The sequence below is a fragment of the Pleurodeles waltl genome, chromosome 9, assembly GCF_031143425.1.
Source record: "Pleurodeles waltl isolate 20211129_DDA chromosome 9, aPleWal1.hap1.20221129, whole genome shotgun sequence".
Classification (NCBI taxonomy): Eukaryota; Metazoa; Chordata; class Amphibia; order Caudata; family Salamandridae; genus Pleurodeles; species Pleurodeles waltl.
In genome coordinates, this window is record NC_090448.1 from 936566008 (window position 1) to 936586111 (window position 20104).

Genomic DNA, 20104 nt, shown 5'->3' on the forward strand with positions numbered 1-20104 from the left:
TTCCCACCTGGGAGACCAATAGTTTTGGGTATAGGGGGCCTACCGAAAGAATGTCACAGTTTGTCGATGCTTTTTCAAGACATTTTGTTTCCAATTTACCATCATTCATTAAAGAAACTAAACATGTTTTGAATATGAGTGATATTGTGTGGGACTGTGACATGATTTTAGTGACATTTTAGCTCTTTATACCAATATTCTACTACAATTTGGGCTCAGAGCTATGAGTCACTTTTTGAGTAAGAGACCAATAGCGAAGTGTTCACATACTGAAAAGCTTGTGACCATGTCACACCTCATCCTGGAAAATAACCTCTTTTTATTTGATAGGGGAAATGGTACCCCCAAATATGTGGGACAGTGATCAGTTCTAGGCTCACACCCTTTTATGTGAGCCTGTTCATGGGTTAGCTTGAGGAGGGGTATATATAGGGCCCGGGTGATGCTAAAGGGATCGGATATGTAACATATGTAACACATTTTGCATGCTGGATCATTTTAGCACTAGGCCACTCTTTTTGGAGTTGCTGTAAGAAAGCTTATTTTCCTGCATGATTTTAATTTGTACACGAAAACGCTGTACATCCAATGCATGTTATTATGGCAACATGTAAAACAAATCAACTTGCAATAGTGATTAGTGATTTGCCTTAGCCTGATACAATTGGATGTACTTCCCAATCAAAAAAGCCATATTCCAGCAATTAATATTTCATCATGTCAGCAAAGTAAATGCATCAAACAACACACTGTCACTCTGACATCTGCAATCTGAGAAAAGGAATGCCTAAGCACTGTCACCTGTTGGAACACAACTAGGACAACCTAAACATCTTCAGTTTTCTCCCCACCACTTGTTAGGCACATGCCTCTGTGCATAGCTGGTCTCCTGCTATCAGTTTGACTCACTATTCCACCAAACATGATATCCCCACGTCTATGCACATCCCTAGTGCTTACATATTTTGTACAGAGGATTAAACCTCTTTCCTTTCCTCTATGTTTTCTTTTCCACTTGAAAAGCCTGCCAATTGATGTGAAAAGTGTGAGCAGTAACACAAAAAACATCAGGGTGCAGGCAACTAATCTAATTTACTCAGCGGTGATTACATCGCACGGCTTAGTCTGTGCAGCATATTATCCCCATGATTTAGGCATGTTGCAGCAAATGTATTATTCCCTGTCTCATACAACATCATTTCTATAACGGAGTAATTAAAGCACATTGCGTAGTCTGTGCTGGTATGTTATCCCGGTTATTTAAACACGCAGCATATTCTTCATTCCTGAATTTATACTCCGTTCATTCTAAAAATAGGATACACCAACTTATTGTAGACTCTTTTGCTTTATATGGCCTATAAATATGTTCCATTTGGAAGAGTGTACGAAGGAAAAGCCATTCACTTGAAAGCTGGTACTTCGACAGGAGAAATGTTTTTGTCTGTCCACCGGTTCCATGGAGCTGAAAGGTTTATCACTTTAGTTTCGTTTTGTGGATTACGCTACAGCTTTTAAATCACTGAACCAATCTTTACTTTTGGCCCAAATGGCGGATTGTAGAATTGATTGTGCCTTGCTCTTCTTGATTTATGTTGCTCTAGCTGCAGTACACTGACTTTTAGGTAATTAGTAAGATAAAGAATATAAAGCAGAACAATAATTGTAGTGGAACTAAAAACATTTTCAAGGAGTTTTGGATTTTGGTCTCCTTTATTCACTTTCAGTCTGTCCAATCCTCTATCTGTAATTAAACTAAACTGATGAGATTTAATATAGGAACCATATGAACTGTTAAAATACAATGGGTGGGTACCTTTACTTACAATACAGTAATCTTTTTTGCTTTCACTCCAAACATCTTTGTAAGTACCATCAAGATGTTTTTTTGAATTTTCATTCTCTGCCATTAATGCTGTTTTGGACTTTAGACAAGCTTTAGGGAAAAATATTTTTCCTCTGCTTTTAAAGCTAAATTATTACCTATTTAGATTTATGGAGCTGAAGTATGAGTTAGTATAGTCCAAGCAGCATTTTGAGATGAAACAATTGTGTTGAGGGCTCTTATCGGAGGTAGAAATACCATGCTTGGTGCTGCCTTTTGTGTATATTTTGACAATGTCAGCATCGTGGACAGTTTGGTTGGGCCTTGATAATATTTTGACAATCAGTGCTGGCAGCACGAGAATATTCCCTTTTGGGTACTGTTAGGCAAAAGTGGGCCGAAAACGTCAATCCTGGGAAAATATCTTCATTTTGTTGTTTTGCCTCTTGCAAGACTAGAAATGGAAGCAGATTTTTTTCAGAATGAATATTTGAAGAATCTACATATTTTTTCAAGGAATAAAGCGAATGACATTTCTGCCTTTTGACCTGAAAAGTCTGGAAAATATCCTTCAGATACTTGAAATTTGAAGGTTTACTGGTTTTAGGCATCCAGATTACAGATAGCGGATTTATGTCCTTCTCTTTTAATTTCAGAATCTCCTACATTTATACCTAGAAGGTGAATTGTCTAAAAAGGAAATAAATGAGAAGTACTGTAACGTTTGTAAGAAGGAGTTTTAACGTTTGATGTATATTGCACCCTTTTATTAATAAAGCTTGTTGTATGTTTTTTTATGTAAAGCTATTTTTAGTGAACAAGGAGTCTATACCTAAATATTGTTCAGTGGTCCAGCACAGTCATGGATAATGCCTCAAGCAGGAAAATTCACCTAGATGCCTAGTAATGAACAAGGAAAAGGAGAACACAAGACAGGTTTGCTTAGTGTAATCGGGAAACAAAATCAACGAAAAGTTTGAAAAGAGGGAGGGAAGAAGATTAACAAAATGCCACAGGAGAGAGAGTTGACATTGCCACATCCAAAGGACAGAACATAAAGCAGAGTTTAATGCACAAGATGTCACATGAAGGGGAAAATTAAGTAATTATGAACTTCAGCCAACTCTTCCAGAGAGGCAGGTAAGGACAAAGCTCTTACTATGGTATGCGGGTAGGGGCTTAAGGATAGGATGGTGGTGGTACATCCCATATTACTCTTCTGCATCTCTATCAAGGCCATAGATATAATAGGGAAAACATGTCAAGTCTAGATGAGTGCAGGTTGCTTTATTTTGTTTTTAAATATTATCTCTGAAAATAATTCTAACATATTTTAATATGTTAGCAATGTTCTTTTGTTCTTCTACTAATATTTTTAAAGCTGTATGCAATTTATTTTTAGAAAATACTGTTACTGGAGATGAGTTGAAGTCACTGTTATGCAATAAAATCTGGGAATCTCCTCCTCCATGTCGATCATGGTGGCAGTGACAATATGTGTCTTGCGTAGCAGCTTTGTTCCAAGGAGTGTGACATCACAGAGGTCTAATGTGGCACTCCATAAGGAGATGAGCGGGTTGCAAGCCAGAGGCCCAGAGACAATGTTGGGGATCTTACTTCCACTGCACTGACTGTTTGATGGTGGAAGATAGGGCCAGATGTAGCAAAGGGTTTTACCCATTCTGTCCTTATGGGAAAATGTGTTCGTACATATGGCCCATAGAGCGCAATTAAGGATAAAGTGAAAGACAACAGTGGTGGAAAGGGCTACCCTTCACATCATGACATTAGGCCTCACTGGGGACCATGCTGGGGATGAGGAGCTGCTGACCCAGTAGCTTCTGTGTATCTGGAGACCATCCACAAAGAAACCCTTAATATACTTTACCTCACAAAGAAAAGTGCCCTGGGACAAGCACGATTTTTTTGCTCCCCCTTGGCCTCGCTGTTAAGGAGGTCCAGTATACAAATACTGCCTAGGCTAAAGCAGCAAAAAAGCAAGGTCTCACTTGTGAAGAAGCCTACTTGATGGCCAAGTTAACAGACTTTCAGAGAGTTAAACAACACGTGGAGTCCATGATGGGTACCATAGAGGAGGTGCTGACAAAAATGAAAGTGCAAGTTGGCATGAAATAATGTAACAGTAACATCATGGAGCGGACAATCAACAAAGGGGAGAAAGCATTTAAGAAGATTGAGTTGACAGCTCATTTTGCAAGATGTGATTCACTGTTATTAAAGTAGAGATACATGATTGCCCACTGCCAAACGCCCATTGGGGGCATTTGGGATTATAGTTCTGTGATCCTTGTTCCTCCCAGGGGTGGATGATATTTGCCTGATCATCCGGATCTTTTTCTATTAAGAGGTATTGGGCAGTGATGGACTGAAGCCTGTCAGAGTGATCAAAATCATGCGTCCTCCCATGGGAGCTACTCGTGGGTCTCAGCCTAGAGAAGGCACACTGTTGGTGCAGCTAGTGAACGTAAGGAGAGCAATTGAGTAAAGCATGGTGAGGAAATGAAACCTGGCGCTACATGAAAGGCCGATTCATGTGTTCCTTGATCTTAGCCACATGATGTTACCGTGGCAACAGGACTTCCTGTTACTCTAGAAAGTGTTTGTGGCGGGTGCTTGGGAAAGCTTTTTGGTATGCTTCAAAACTGAGATTGCACTTGGATGGTAGGACACGTTTTGTGCAGCCCTGGAGCAGCCTGAAAGTTCTTGAGGACTAAAAGAGTCGAGGGGCTCCTTACGGACTCTCTACAACCAACTGAAGACCCCAGCATTGTTCATTTAATGATGTTGGGGCGCTAGTCTTACTTGATAGCTGTTCCCAGGTGTGGCGAAGGAGGAGCTGGATTGTTTTCGACAGGAATATCAATACTTTTCTCAAGGAATCTAGATTTCAACATGTTTTTTTTCACTCTCCACGTGACCTCTGCAGAACCGTTGTATTTTTTGGGAGTTAAATGAAGGATTTCTCGATAAAAAGTTGAACCCGAAAAGTACAATTGAGAAAGGAAACAGCTATCTTAGAATGTGTTGGTACTTACGTTTTTCTGCGATAGGTATCTCGTTTTGAAGATTATGTCTACATCCTTTCTTCAAAATGTTAAATCAACTGAATATAAGACTTGCTCACCCTGTTTTCTTAGGTCATTCTTTCTCCCCTCCCCTTGAAAGTTGGACTTTGCGTGGCCTTCCTCGTCCTTATAATCTTCTTAGATCGTGATTCACTCCTTTCTAAAGGCCGAAAAATAGAATCTCCGTGCCTCTTAAAAGCTATTTCTAAGAATTTCTAAGAAACTGTTTTTTTAAACCCTGGAGAGAAATAGATTAATTACATAGTCCAATTCTTTCCTAGAGCAGTTTTACTTTCATATCAAGACAATCCCATAATTACAGACTCACCACCTCTGCCTGATTCTTTACATTTTTCTTTCGAGCACCATATTATAAAAACAGGTGTACTGTCTGGTGTTCACTAGTGTGCACCCTCATTGAATCAACCCCATGCACTTCAGGACAGTGCGTCTGATTACAAAAAGAAATGTGCTTTTTCCAGCGCAACCCCGAACTTAGAAACTCTGTGAATACCCTGGGAGAGCACAGCATTAAAGGGCAGAGCATGGAAGTTGATTAACCAAAATGCCATGTATAGCGAAATTGGCACCACGTCCGTTGATCTGTGATATATTCAGGATTAATAGAATAACAAAAAAGTTGCTTAAGGAGGCATAAGCCTATTATAGCTATTGTGTACCAATCAAAAGAGAGTTAACCTTGGTTCACGTGAAGGCAGTCCACTGGTTCTAGGAGAAAAAATGTTTTCTTAAAAAGAACTCTCACTCAATAAATACTATTCAGTGACATGCTTCATCATCAAGTTTTTCCTGATCCTTTGAGGATTGGGGCTGGCTACAACATTTACCCTTACAAGGGTGCACTTTACTAAGAGAGAGGGTGTGGGATCTATATGAAGTGATGATTAAATTGCCTAGGCAGTGCCCATATCAGTGTTTATTCCAGGGTGCTCTGGCAAGAATAAAAACTGGGAAAGACGGGTTTAACTTGTTACTATCACTTCTTAGCCCTAAATCTGATTAACCAGTATCTGCCACGTACCCCAATACTGTGGCTTTCGTCAGGATCTGTGAGTCCCTATTAGTATCCTTTGGGATGGAGGGACTGTTTATCTAGTGATCACTTATACCATGCCACACATACACACACAGTACAATACTATAATAAATACAGTTCATAGAGTGGGTCCATCTAACGATAATAAAACGTTAGTTAAGAAGTGGACTATGGGTATTGGCCATAAACAATTATGGTGCAACGTATAAAATCAGAAAAAGCAGCTAAGTATTCTGTGTACCATGAAACAATAGTGTTAACTCAGGAGCAGTTGGATATATCCATGTATCCTATGCCAGTACACATGTACTTGTAACACAGCAAACACAAGCAATATGCAAATGGTTCACTACACCCAACAAACATACATCTATGTTCCGAATTATTCAAGATGATATAAAGGATTAAATGTCTCCTTAATAAGTGGATGCTGCATGCCCCATAAGGCTATCCAGAGAGTAGCGTACCTAGTAGTCACACACTGTAGGTAAAATTAGTATTATAATAGTTAAGCCATAACCAGCCAGGCTGGTACTCACCCCAGCTGCCTTGGGTAAACCAAACCTGTGTACTCCAGTTGTCATGGGTCCCCACTTGGCTCAAGACCTATTATCCTCCCCCGTAGCCTATATGTTAATGACTGCAAGGCCCAGCAGTGTTTAACCCCTTCGCTGCCAGGCTTTTTCCCCTCCTGTGCCGAGCCTTTTTTTTGCTGTTTGGGGCAGTTCGCGCTTAGGCCCTCATAACTTTTTGTTCACATAAGCTACCCACGCCAAATTTGCATCCTTTTTCCCCAACATCATAGGGATTCTAGAGGTACCCAGACTTTGTGGGTTCCCCTGAAGGAGACCAAGAAATTGGCCAAAATACAGCAAACATTTCGTTTTTAAAAAAATAAACGGGAAAAAGGGCTGCAGAAGAAGGCTTGTGTTTTTTTCCCTGAAAATGGCATCAACAAAGGGTTTGCAGTGGTAAAATCACCATCTTCTCAGCTTTCAGGAACAGGCAGACATGAATTAGAAAACCCCATTTTTCAACACAATTTTGACATTTTACTGGGACATATATCCCATTTTTACTATTTTTGTGCTTTCAGCCTCCTTCCAGTTAGTGACCAAAATGGGTGAGAAACCAATGCTGGATCCCAGAAAGCTAAACATTACTGAAAAGTGGACAAAATTCTGAATTCAGCAAGGGGTCATTTGTGTAGATCCTACAAGTGTTTCCTACAGGAAATAACAGCTGAAATAAAAGAATATTGAAATTGATGTAAAAAAAACAGCCATTTTTCTCCATGTTTTATTCTGTAACTTTTTCCTGCGATGTCAGATTTTTTTAAAGCAATATACCATTACGTCAGCTGGACTCTTCTGGTTGCGGGGATATATAGGGCCTGTAGGTTCATCAAGAACCCTAGGTACCCAGAGCCAATAAATGAGCTGCACCTTGCAATGGGTTTTCACTCTATCCTGGGTATACAGCAATTCATTTGCTGAAACATAAAAAGTGAAAAATAGTTGTATTTCCAAAATGGCCACAAGATAAGGTGTTGAGAAGCAATGGTTATTTGCACATCTCTGAATTCTGGGGTGCCCATACTAGCATGTGAATTATAGGGCATTTCTCAAAAAGACGTCTTTTTTACACACTGTCTTTCATTTGGAAGGAAAACATTTAGAGAAAGACAAGGGGCAATAATACTTGTTTTGCTTTTCTGTGTTCCCCCAAGTCTCCCTATAAAAATGGTACCTCACTTGCGTGGGAAGGCCTAGCGCCTGCGACAGGAAATGCCCCAAAATACAACGTAGACACATCACATTTTCACAAAGAAAACAGAGCTGTTTTTTGCAAAGTGCCTAGTTGTGGATTTTGGCCTCTAGCTCAGCTGGCACCTAGGGAAACCTAGCAAACCTGTGCAGTTTTGAAAACTAGACACCTAGGGGAATCCACAATGGGGTGACTTCTGGGGCTCTGATCAGGTTCTGTTACCCACAATCCTTGGCAAACCTCAACATTTGGCCAAAAAAACACTTTTACCTCTCATTTTGGTGACAGAAAGTTCTGGAATCAGAGAGGAGCCAGAATTTCCTTCCACCCAGCTTTCCCCCAAGTCTCCTGATAAAAATGGTACCTCACTTGGGGGGTAGGCCTATCGCCCGCAACAGGAACTGCCCAAAACACAACGTGGACACATCACATTTTCAAAAAGAAAATAGAGCTGTTTTTTGCAAAGTGCCTAGCTGTGGATTTTGGCCTCTAACTCAGCCGGCACCTAGGGAAACCGAGCAAATCTGCATAGTTTTGAAAACTAGACACCTAGGGGAATCCAAGATGGGGTGACTTGTGGGGCTCTGACCAGGTTCTGTTACCCAGAATCCTTTGCAAACCTCAAAATGTGGCCAAAAAAGCACTTTTTCCTCTCATTTCGGTGACAGAAAGTTCTGGAATCAGAGAGGAGCCTTAAATTTCCTTCCACTCAGCACTCCCCCAAGTCTCCCGATAAAAATGGTGCCTCAATTTTGTGGGTAGGCCTACTGCCCGCGAAAGGAAATGCCCCAAAACACTGTCTGGACACATAAAAATTATTAAATATAAAACTACCTGCTTTGTGGGGGGGCACCTGCGTTTTTGGTCCTGGGCTCAGCAGCCTTCTAGGGAAACCTACCAAACCCAGACATTTCTGAAAACTAGACACCCGAGGGAGTCCAGTGAGGTGTGACTTGCGTGGATCCCCCAATGTTTTCTTACCCAGAATCCTCAGCAAACCTCACATTTAGCTACAAAATCACATTTTTCCCACATTTCTGTGTCGGATCACTGCACTGGGACTAATTTCATACCACCCAATGTTCCCCTCAGTCTCCCGGTAAAAATGATACCTCATTTATGTAGGTGGGCCAAGTGCTTGTGAAAGGGAAGAGCCAAAACATGTAGATATTGAGGGGGAACCAAAAGGGGTCCAAAAGGACAGTTTGCAAAAAACATTTTTAGGCTCACAAGTGCAGCAGAATTTTTATCGGTATAGATGAGACAATGCTGGGTGGTAGGAATTTTGTGGATTCCTGCAGATTCTGGAAGGTTCCATCACAAAAATGTGGGAAAAATGTGTGCTTTCCAGCAAATTTGGAGGTTTGCAAGGCATTGTGGGTACGAAAATGGTGCGGGGTTCTTATGAAACACACCACCCTGGAATCACCCAGATGTTTAGTTTTCAGATGTGTCTAGATCTTGTGGATTTTTCTACATGGCAGCGTCCCATAGTCCATAAAGTGCAGCCCTCACCATTCCAAGTGGGACGATTTTGAGAGTTAGCCAAGCTCTCATGGCCCAAATGTAAAACCAAAACACAAAATAATCAAATGTCTTCTTTCTTGCTGTGGGATAAGATGTTTTAGAGTGTGGAGAGAGCTGAAAGACTGTTACCCTATTTAGTTGGGGTGGGGGCATTACCAGGCCCATACTGGTTGGTAGCCACCACCCCAATATTCTTTTTTTTTTTTTTTTTTACTCTCTGGCATCTAGTAGACTTTCTGCCCCCCCCCCCGGGGTGTGGATCAGGGGTAATTGCCCCATCTGCCCACTGGTGGGTAGAACAATCTTGGCCCCATTTATTTGGGGTGGGGGTATGGCCATATCCCACCCTCTTATTTTGGAAATAAAAAACGTCCCTGGTCTCTGGTGGGCTTTCTGCCCGCCTTCCAAAAATAGGCCCATCTGCCCCCAAGGGGGGCAGATATGGCCAACAATAATGTGCCTAAATACATTTTGCCCCCCAGGGGAGCGACCCTTGCCTAAGGGGTCGCTCCCCACCTCTAAAAAACAAAATATTGGTGCTTAGAGGTTTCTGCAGATCGGCCTAATAACAATAGGGGGGGGCAGAAATGGCCTAAAATAAATTTGCCCCCTCCCCCCCGGGAGCGACCCTTGCCTAAGGGATCGCTCCCCACCTCTAAAATACAAAAACAAATAAACACAAATTATCCCTGGTGCCTAGAGGTTTCTGCCCCACCCGGGGGCAAATCGGCCTAATAACAATAGGCCGATCTGCCCTCGGGGGGGGGACAGAAATGGCCTAAAATAAATTTGACCTTCACCCCGAGGGAGCGACCCTTGCCTAAGGGGTCGCTCCCCACCTCTAAAAAAACAAACAAAAAAAAATGTATCCCTGCCGCCCAGAGGTTTCTGCCCCGTGGGGGCAGATCGGCCTAATAACAATAGGCCGATCTGCCCCCGGGTGGGCAGACATGGCCTAAAATAAATTTGCCCCCCGTCCCCGGGGAGTGACCCTTGCCTAAGGAGTCACTCCCCTTCTGTGAATTTGCTGTAAAAAAACAAAATCCCTGGTGTCTAGTGGTTTCTGCCCCCAAGCGGGGCAGATCGGCCTAACAAAAATCAGCAGATGGTCTAAATACAATTTGCTCCCTAGGGGTGCGACCCTTGCCTAGGGGGTCGCTCCACACCTCTAAAAAAAAAAAATAATGTATCCCTGGCGCCCAGAGGTTTCTGCAGATCGGCCTAATAACAACAGGCCCATCTGCCCCCGGGTGGGCAGAAATGGCCTAAAATAAATTCCCCCCCCGGGAGCGACCATTGGCTAAGGGGTCGCTCCCCTTGACTGAAATTGGTGCAAAAAAAAAGATCCCCGGTGCTAGGGGTTTCTGCCCCCTAACAAAAACTGGCTGATCTGCCCCCAAGGGTGGCAGAAATGGTCTAAATACAATTTGCCCCCCAGAGGAGCGACCCTTGCCTCTAAAAAAAAAAAAACAATTTATTTTTTATTTTTATTTTTTATCCCTGGCGACTAGAGGTTCCTGCCCCCGGCAGGGGGGGGGGGGTCAGAAATGGCCTAAAATAAATTTCCCCCCCCCGGAGCGACCCTTGCCTAAGGGGTCGTTCCCCTTGACTGGAATTGGCACACAAAAAAAGATCCCGGGTGCTAGGGGTTTCTGCAGATTGGCCTAACAAAAATTGATTGATCTGCCCCCAAGTGGGGCAGAAATGGTCTAAATACAATTTGCCCCTTAGGGGAACGACCCTTGCCTAGGGGGTCACTCCCCACCTCTAAAAAACAAAACAAAACAAAACAAAAAAAAACTAGAAAAATGATTCCCTGGCGCCTAGAAGTTCCTGCTCCCCCTGGGGGCAGATCGGCCTAATAACAATAGGCCGATCTGCCCCCAGGGGAGGCAGAAATGGTGTAAAATAAATTCCCCCTCCCCCCGGGAGCAACCCTTGCCTAAGTTTCTGCTTTACTTCTTATGTTACTGTGCTGTTTGCAGATTCTGGTTTTCACCTTCCTATGAGTCATGACCACGTAGTGGAGTCCACATAGGCACTTGACCAGATAGACTCTCTTTCTGAGTTACAGTTTGTCGGCATGTTGTGGGCATGTGTGAACAAGGGAGTCTGACGCTTGTTGCCTGTTTATTTGGAAAAAGTGGCTTCTTGAACTTCAGTGTGCCTGCTCTCAGCATACCCCACTGTTTATTGGCATTTTTTCTCACTCTGTCAGTGGCTATATTGCACATGGTTGTGCAGATAAGGTGGGGGTCTTCCTTGTGCCTTACAAGTGGTTCTAGGAGGGCATCCCTGTTGTTGTTAGTAGCCCTCTTATTTGCTTTAGAAAGGATAGGCTGTGGGCAGTGCGTGTGTCTCAGTTTCAGAGTGCCTCTGCCTGTGTTTTATAATCTGTGATGTTGCTACAGTTTCGCTGCAGTCTCAGAAACTGGCTGTGCAGGAGGTTTTCCCATAGAGTACGTGGGTGGAAACTATCAAAGTGCAGCAGGTTGTTTTTGGCCATGGGTTTGAAGTGCGTAGTAGTGTGCAGCCCTCCTTGATCTGCATTGATGTTGAGATCTAGGAAAACAATGCTGTTAGTGGAGATAGAATGGGTGAGTTTTAGGTATCAGTTTTGGTGGTTCAGCCAGATGAAGAAATCCTCAGCTGTATCCCACGCCCCTTCCTAGACGATAAAGACTTCCTCCATATAACATTTCCATGTATTAATATGGATAACAAAGGGGTTATCTGGTGTCAGGATCCTACTGGTTTCCAAACTTTGTACATGTAGGCCTGCCACACTTGGTGTGAAGGTACTACCCATGCGGGTCCCATGTGTCTGGAAGCATAGGGTGTCCTCAAGTTTAAAGTCAGGGCTAACTTCGTGCAAGGCCCCTCAGTGTCATGGGGTGATATGATGATAATATCCCAAAATTGCAGGATCTCATAAGCGTACTTATGCCTCCATTAGAATTACATGGTGTATAATTTTCTATATCATATGATGCACCTTGCTTAGCATTTACCTGCTTAGCACACGCTGGCTGCTGCTGTGGTGTGCGATGTGGCACTGCCAATGGCATACAGAGCTGTGTTATTGGTGAGGACCACAACAACATTGAGGTAGGAACCCATGACTGATTGCAAATTTGAACCATTGGGGAATGACTCCAATTCATGCTTTTTGCCAACGACTAATGGGGGAATATAAAAATAGGGTGCGAGGGTGGGGGAGAGCATGTGAAGAGGGAGGGAGTGTAGCGCCCACAAGAGGATTATCATCAGGGATAGGATCCAGTATTCCTAAATTGGATTGTTTAGTATTTAACTCTGCTGTTTGATTAAGAACACTTTCTTACCCAAAAATAGCACTGGTCTGAGCATTAAGATATTGTTTCAGAGATGAGAAACAAAGAAAAGAGAGTCGTAAAGATGGAGAAGTGCAGGGGACAAAACAGAGAAAGAGTAGGAAGGAGACAAAGAGAGAGCAAGAAAAGAAGATGCAGAAAGTGATGCACGAAAGGAGAAGGGAGGACAAGGACATTGTAGAACACTGTTGGAGACGTGAAAGAGAATGGGGTTGAAGAGAAAGAAGCAGGAAGCATGATTAAAGGAGAGAGAAGGAAAGAAAGAAGGTGCAGTTTATGCAAAGGTGAAGGGATAATAGGGGAAAGGAGGGCACACTCCCAGATGAGGGGATGCATGATCATTGGCTCCCATTACCTGCTGGCTTGCGAAAGGAATAGAATTTTTTGAACCAACAAATGCTCCAATAGGTCACTGCCATTAAACAAAAATAATTTTCGGAAAAGAACCACTGTTTGCTCCCTAGCAAACTTTCTTTTAACATTCATGAAGGGAGAGAGTTCCCAAAGGGGCCCCTTCCCCTTTGCAAAGAGGTGATGGGCTATTAACCCAATTTCAGAGTTGATAACTTTTCAATTTTTTTGCAACCAGATTACAGTTGCAAAACATGGAGAGACTGCATTGCAAACTTCAATTTGGAAAGGACACTCTAAACATGCCCCACCCAAATACCAGTTTGTTATTCATTTCTAAAGCCATTTTGTAATGCGATAAACATTGACTGACTAATACATATAAATGTCATTTTGCAGTTGCAAATTCAGTGATTTTGTGAATCGCAGGCTTTGTAACTGCAAAATGGCATAGTACATCTGGCCCCATGCTATGCCTCTTCGCATATCCCCCTGAGAAACTCCATCAAATGTGTTATTGTTTCCCATAGGTTCCACAAGTGCATTATTACATTTTCTTGTGCAGAGATGATATGCAACACTGTTCACACTACCCTGAGAAACCCCCACAAATACTGCTTGACCTTATAGTTTAGTGAAATTATGTGATATATTCTGAATGTGATACACACTTCAGCAAGTTCAGGGTTTCTAAACCTGGAATCCAGATAAAAGAAAAACTACAAGTCCCAGAATGCAACATGCAGCCTTAAATTGCATAATAGGGTCGGGAAGGGCAGAAGGTTAATTTCCTAAATGTATCTAATTACCAAAGTATAACGGCTTGGTGTTACTTGCAACAAGATGGCACTTAAAGTGTCACACAGGACAATAAATTGATACATTTGAACACATGAACTTGTCACACAATAGCAATCTCAAAAAATAGCAGCCATGCTCAGTTGCAAAATATTAAAACATCTTCTATGACTGGCTGCAAGGCTGTTGGCAGCACTGCATGTGGTCCACAGTTTGAGCTCCAGCAGCCCAGGAAGATAGGCACACACTACTAACAGCAGTCCTGGTAACTCCTTCTCAGTGATGCCTGTCCTCCTATAGCATGCAGGTGAGGGATGCTCCTGTCTGCTGGAGTCATGGGACTGAGAGGCCTTGACAGGTGTGCTGTTAGGCAATACTTAAGCAAACCCTTAGCAGATGGGACAGATTGAAACAGTTACACATTTTAACTGTTTTACTTGTCCCCAGTAAGAGCAGCTTGGAAATCTCAGATGCTTTTATTTTGAGATGAAAATGCCTTGTTTCCTCTATTCCTTGTGCTGGCATTTAAAGCCTGAGCTCAGGAGTCACAAGGGCAGTGTTAGGGTCTGCAGGGGGCAAGCCAGGGGTCACAAATTACATCCATGCTTCAAGTATGTCAACGACAGAGACTACTCCGTCACTGACATACTTCTCCAATTACCCAATGGAGTGTGAACTTGCAGAGGTTTGTCCATTCAACCACCAGCTCAATTTAAAGTGGGTGGTCTAATGGCTGGTTTTTACTCTTCTATACCGCAGTGACAAACACCGATAGTAAGGGACAGTAAAAATTTTCTAATGACCCCCTCACCATATAAAAAGCTTCCATTGCGTGGGGGTCATTGGTTTTTGTTTTTGCAAAATCAAAATCCCATTTTGGGACTTTGTTTTTGAAGAAAGAGAATCTTGTTAAAGGTTTGACTCGCGCCATCATGTTTGACACAGCCGTCCATCGAACATCAAACTCATTGTCTGGGACCACTGTGACAGCCATTGCTGTCAATGACTAGGGTTGTCCGGTAGGTCAGTGGACAACTTAAAATTCAGTGGACACGTACTCTGTCAGGGTGATGGAGTATTTTACCCCGTTGGCCTAACGGAGTACAATCTGTACTCCGAAGTCTAAATCAGGCCCTTAGTGTCTAAAATAGAAATTAAAATACTTTAATGGAGCAAAGTTGCAGAGAGTACCTAGGAAAGTCCTCTCAAAGCTCGATAGCTGTTGGCCTGGTTCCTGATGAAGCTCTGTTTTTCTCATTTAGGGCCTGCTGAAACTGATTTGCTGCTTTGAATAGAGAAATTGATTTCTTCAGTCAAGCAAAGTCACGCCTGGGCCAGATTGGCTTGGGTGGCTGGGCCAAGTCCTCAGATGGCTGGAAGTCCAAAATTGTTTTTAAGTCCCAACTTTTAGGAGAATGTAAAAGAAGTTTAGTTAGACATAGCCAAGGGTCTCTGACCTCATGGGCAACACTTTAGGGTCAATATTCACTCACGAAGAGGCCATCAGTCAGGTCCAGTTGTAACTGGTCAGATGGGCACTTTAGGGAAAAAGTCTCTTACAGCTTGTTTTGCCCCTGCAGCCACAAAGGAAGTCAGCCAACTGGTCCTTGTAGTCCATAGCTTTGTCCTGAGTACAAATGGGAACAGGTCCAGGCCTTCAACTTTCCTACCAGGTCTCTAACAGCAGGAACAGCTCCCAGAAAGTTTTTGGCTCAGGCAACCCTACCCACCTTCTCAACAGCTCCTATTTGCCCTATTGCAAACAAGTCCATAGTGTACCCCACTGCTAACATTCAAAATGGAGAATTCTTTCTATCTCTTGCAGAGCTTTTGTGCTCACCTGGAGATGTGACCAGAGAAGTAAGCAGGCCCCCACTCTGAGATCACTCAAAATCAGTTCTGTAGGTGTCTGGCTTGGAGAACAAAGGTTTGCCTTCTCTAGGTCTCATGTTACATTTACAGGTGTAATGACAGGCCTATTTACAGGTTAATAAAGTCCCTGGGTCCACCCTAACTTGCCTTTTTGCAAGGGTTAGAAAACACTTACCCACACTCAGACCATTGTCTTTCCTCTGGGAGCAGTTTTCACACCTCATTATGGTCAGGCACTAGCTAGGCAGCTGATAGAGAACTACTGCAAATTAGCCTCCTGGAGCTCCAGGTTGGCAAAAGGTACCTTCCTAAAAGCTAAGTTTCCTAAATATTTATTAAAAATTGGATTTCACCATTGAATTAGACTTTTAATGAATATTAATGAATATGAAAAATAGTGGTTTAGCTATTATCCTAGCTGGTTCCAAACCTGAGATAGCATAATTAATATTTTAATCTGCATTCTAGTCTTCTCATTGGACAGTCATAGCCTTTCACAGTTTAACTAGCTTTTGGTGGGGCTTGTCAATGCAAGGATATGGAAACATCCCATTTCTAGAAGTCCCACTTTTTAGACTAAGGGGGTCATTCTGACTTTGGCGGGCGGCGGAGGCCGCCCGCCAAAGTACCGCCGTCAGAATACCGCTGCGCGGTCAAAAGACCGCCGCAGTAATTCTGAGTTTCCCGCTGGGCTGGCGGGCGACCGCCAGAAGGCCGCCCGCCAGCCCAGCGGGAAACCCCCTTCCATGAGGATGCCGGCTCCGAATGGAGCCGGCGGAGTGGAAGGGGTGCGACGGGTGCAGTTGCACCCGTCGCGATTTTCAGTGTCTGCTTGGCAGACACTGAAAATGTTGGTGGGGCCCCCAGGGGCCCCACGACACCCGTTACCGCCAGCCAGATTCTGGCGGTCAAAACCACCAGAACCAGGCTGGCGGTAAGGGGGTCGGAATCCCCATGGCGGCGCTGCCTGCAGCGCCGCCATGGAGGATTCCCTAGGGCAGCGGGAAACCGGCGGGACACCGCCGGTTTTCCGTTTCTGACCGCGGCTGTACCGCCGCGGTCAGAATGCCCCTGAAGCACCGCCAGCCTGTTGGCGGTGCTTCCTCCGTCCCCGGCCCTGGCGGTCCATGACCGCCAGGGTCAGAATGACCCCCTAAGTACTCTACCTTATGGACTGCAGGGCATACACGGGGTGACTTATTAATTTTTAAACACAAGTCTTTTCTCTTGTTAAAAACTTTTATTTTGACAGTTCTTTCTGCAGGTTTAAACTGCACCACTGAGGCTACAATGTTTGACCTTAAGCCACTAAGTGCTGCAGTCCATGGGTGACATTTAACTTTCCGTGCCATGTGTCTAGTTTCTGCCTTATAATTATGACCCCATATGAGAATTAAATGTGCCAGTTAACGATTAGACAATTTGCACAGAGCTTAGTCAACGATTAGACACTTTGTACATCGCTTAGGAATCAGAGCACATACACTGGGCGCTGGACAACAGTGTCCATGTGTAAAAAGTTTAGGAACCAATAAAATTTTTCAAAAAATTGGGGTGACCGCTCCCAAAGGGGCGTTTTCGACAGGCGCTTCACAGGTATGTAAGTATGCACCTTTTAGTAATTTGTGGTTATTAATCTACACTTATAGCTAGTTTCCCCCGTGGAAAACTGTGTACATATGTTTCATTCAAGGACAGCAGTAATTGCCTTTCCATGTTCTGTGTAGGGGCATTTTATGGAAATAACAGCTCACTATAAAAGGGAAGCCCCTGTCATGGGTAAAATTCTTATAGACCCTTGAAAGATTAGGAAACCATTTGAGACATTCACACAAACTACAAGCATAATTTTAGTAAAATTAATTTTACAACTGTGAAGCTGGTGTGGAGAACTCTGCATATAAAAAGATAGAATACATTTGTAGTTTTCGAATAGCAAAAAAATAGTAAACCTACACAAACGTATAGGTTTATCTTTGTGAATTGGGCCTTTAATTTTTTTACAGTTTGCAGAAATAAATCTTCACACTTAAAAAATTCAGACCATCCAACTCCTTTGAATCTAGAACAAATGAAAGTTTCATCTACCTTAATCATGTTGGTTAATTTTAGTAACAGATGGGTTTTACTAAATGTGATCAGTACTGGATTTTTTTAAACTACAGCTATGTGTGACGATTACCCAATTATTTCTTGTTCCTACAGCTTTGGAAGAATATTGTGATGAGGAAACTATGCTGGACAACTTTGTTACATTCTTCCTTGCTGGTTAGTGACTTAATTTAACGAAGTATAATGCATTGTATTACAAGATTTCTGATGGATTGTAATCAAAGCAGTGAGTGAGTTTAAGATTATTTGTTTGTTGTTCATTGATATTTCTCCCTTAGCTATGTAAATGGAAAGCAACCCACCAGTTGCCTCCCTCCACCCAGAATATGTTATCAGGGGTGTGAATTTAATAACATATCTACTTGTCTGGGACAGGTTGCTTCATAAATCTACTGGTCCTGTAAAACATCTGCTGTCCCTTTGGTGCCATGTAGTGCGGTGATAAATTATGGGTGCAATCTCATTATGTAGGAGCTCTGATAATAGCCTTTCTGATTATGCCAGGGCTAACACTATAGTAGGGCTTGAACACCAGCAATTTCAATCCCTACTACAGCAATTTCCTTATTTTGCCACCTTTCTGCAGGTCCACATACTGTGATTCGAGGAAGCAGTAAGCCAAAGGTCCAGGGCTGGAATGCCTTTTAGTCTGTGCAAACCCACTAAAATGAATGTTTTAAGGATTTTCACCAACTCTTCTCTAATATTTTCCCATTCAGAGAAAGGTTGGAAATTTACTCCTGACAAGGGCAGAAATAGAAGTTCCTCCAGGTTTGGGAAAAAAGTGGTTGGAGGAAAAGTGAACTTGTGAACGCTCAATACATTTGGCCATGAGCAAATCTATACATGCATATTTGCTCGTGCTAAAATACAGTTCACAAATGTGTTCTAGGAGTACGATTTCCTGGTCTACTTCTGTAAATTAAAATTATCCATGACATTTTGTTTTTATTAAAATTCTCTTTCTCTCTCTATCCATCTAACTGCTGGCTTCACTGTGAGTGACAGCATTCTGGTCTTCCACAAGGAGCATATTGACACGCAAAGTAATTTTGTTCAGTGCCAGGAACTTCTGTGGCAATGTGTGCTGTTGAGACCAAAAATGTGCTTCTGCTTTTGGCCAAAGTCTGTTACAACGGTGAGGGCCTGACAGCTCCCACAACAATAAAGTGCTACAAAAGCCATGTCAAAATAAGACAGAGTTTACTAAATGATGCTTCAAAGAAAAAGTACATAAAAGTTCACAGTCATTTAGCAAAACATTTTTTTCCTACTTGCATTTTTTCTGAACATTTTATTTTAAAAGCAAAGTATCAACAATGTTGCTTACAAGCTTCTTCAAACATCTGCATTTAATCAGAGAGCATTTTGTTAGCAATATACTTGTCTCATATTATTAAGTTTTTCAAACGTGTGTACACACATTTTTACTAGAACCTCTGTCAGAAGTGCAGTGTGACCTTACAACGTTTATTTAGATTGCTCACCCTAATATTAAAGGCTTTGCATTAATGAAGCATAAATACAAGTCCAAACAGCATTATTATATGGACAAAAATAGTACACAACTACAGACAGTTGCTTTCCCTGTAAACTGACAGCCAAAGGGTTTGTGCTGCAGCGGGTGAGACCTACTTGTCTCAAGGACAAAATACACATGAAAATGTGTTGTCTTTGACCCCAAACAATATGTCCTGGGGGATTCAGGCTATAGGAATTCCACATACCTGTGTTATCCACCTTGTTATGTTATATTACGTTATGATATGTTGTTATGTCGCAAGCTTTTGTATAGTGCTTGTCTGCCATTTGCATGCCCCAATATCACTTTGTGTTTGGGCAACTTAAATGTTTTTTGATTTCTCCTTGGCCATTCAATGTGGCCAGCTGCTATTGTGTTTTGGCTGTCTGTTGTTTCTTAACAATGAATCGTATTTAATGGTGACTGGCTAATGTAGCAATGAGCCCTGTGTTTGTTTTTAGTAATGCTCTATATTAGATCGTAACCTCCTAGATTTTGTAATGAATCAATGTATTGTATTTTGTGTATGGATTTGTGCTACTAAATACTTTGCTGTTTATTTTGTTGTGTGGGATGCAATGTTGTGTGTATGAGTACATAGTATATTGAATTTAACATATTTTGATTGGTTGGTCTGTAGATTGTTAAGGGTATACGTTTGTGGTGGTACAACACCTAAGTTTAGTCAACTCTATGGCTTTGTGCATTATGAAAGTAGTAGTGGCAGTATATGATTCTAATGTGTTCTATTAGCATCACTTGGTAAGGATGTGTTCTTTAACTGGTAAGTCTGACTTTGGTACCATGATGAATGCACACTGATGCCTAGGGGTG

The 20104-nt window shown here is 42.4% G+C and overlaps 1 protein-coding gene across 1 annotated transcript in view; it reads left to right on the forward strand.

Moving 5' to 3' along the window:
- LOC138260124 (cholesterol 24-hydroxylase-like) overlaps window positions 1-20104 on the forward strand; it is a 237165-nt gene that overhangs the window by 125982 nt on the left and 91079 nt on the right. The window contains exon 9 of the mRNA XM_069208299.1: window positions 17842-17904. Within this exon, the coding sequence (XP_069064400.1) occupies window positions 17842-17904 (63 nt within the window). The remainder of the gene's footprint in view (window positions 1-17841; window positions 17905-20104) is intronic.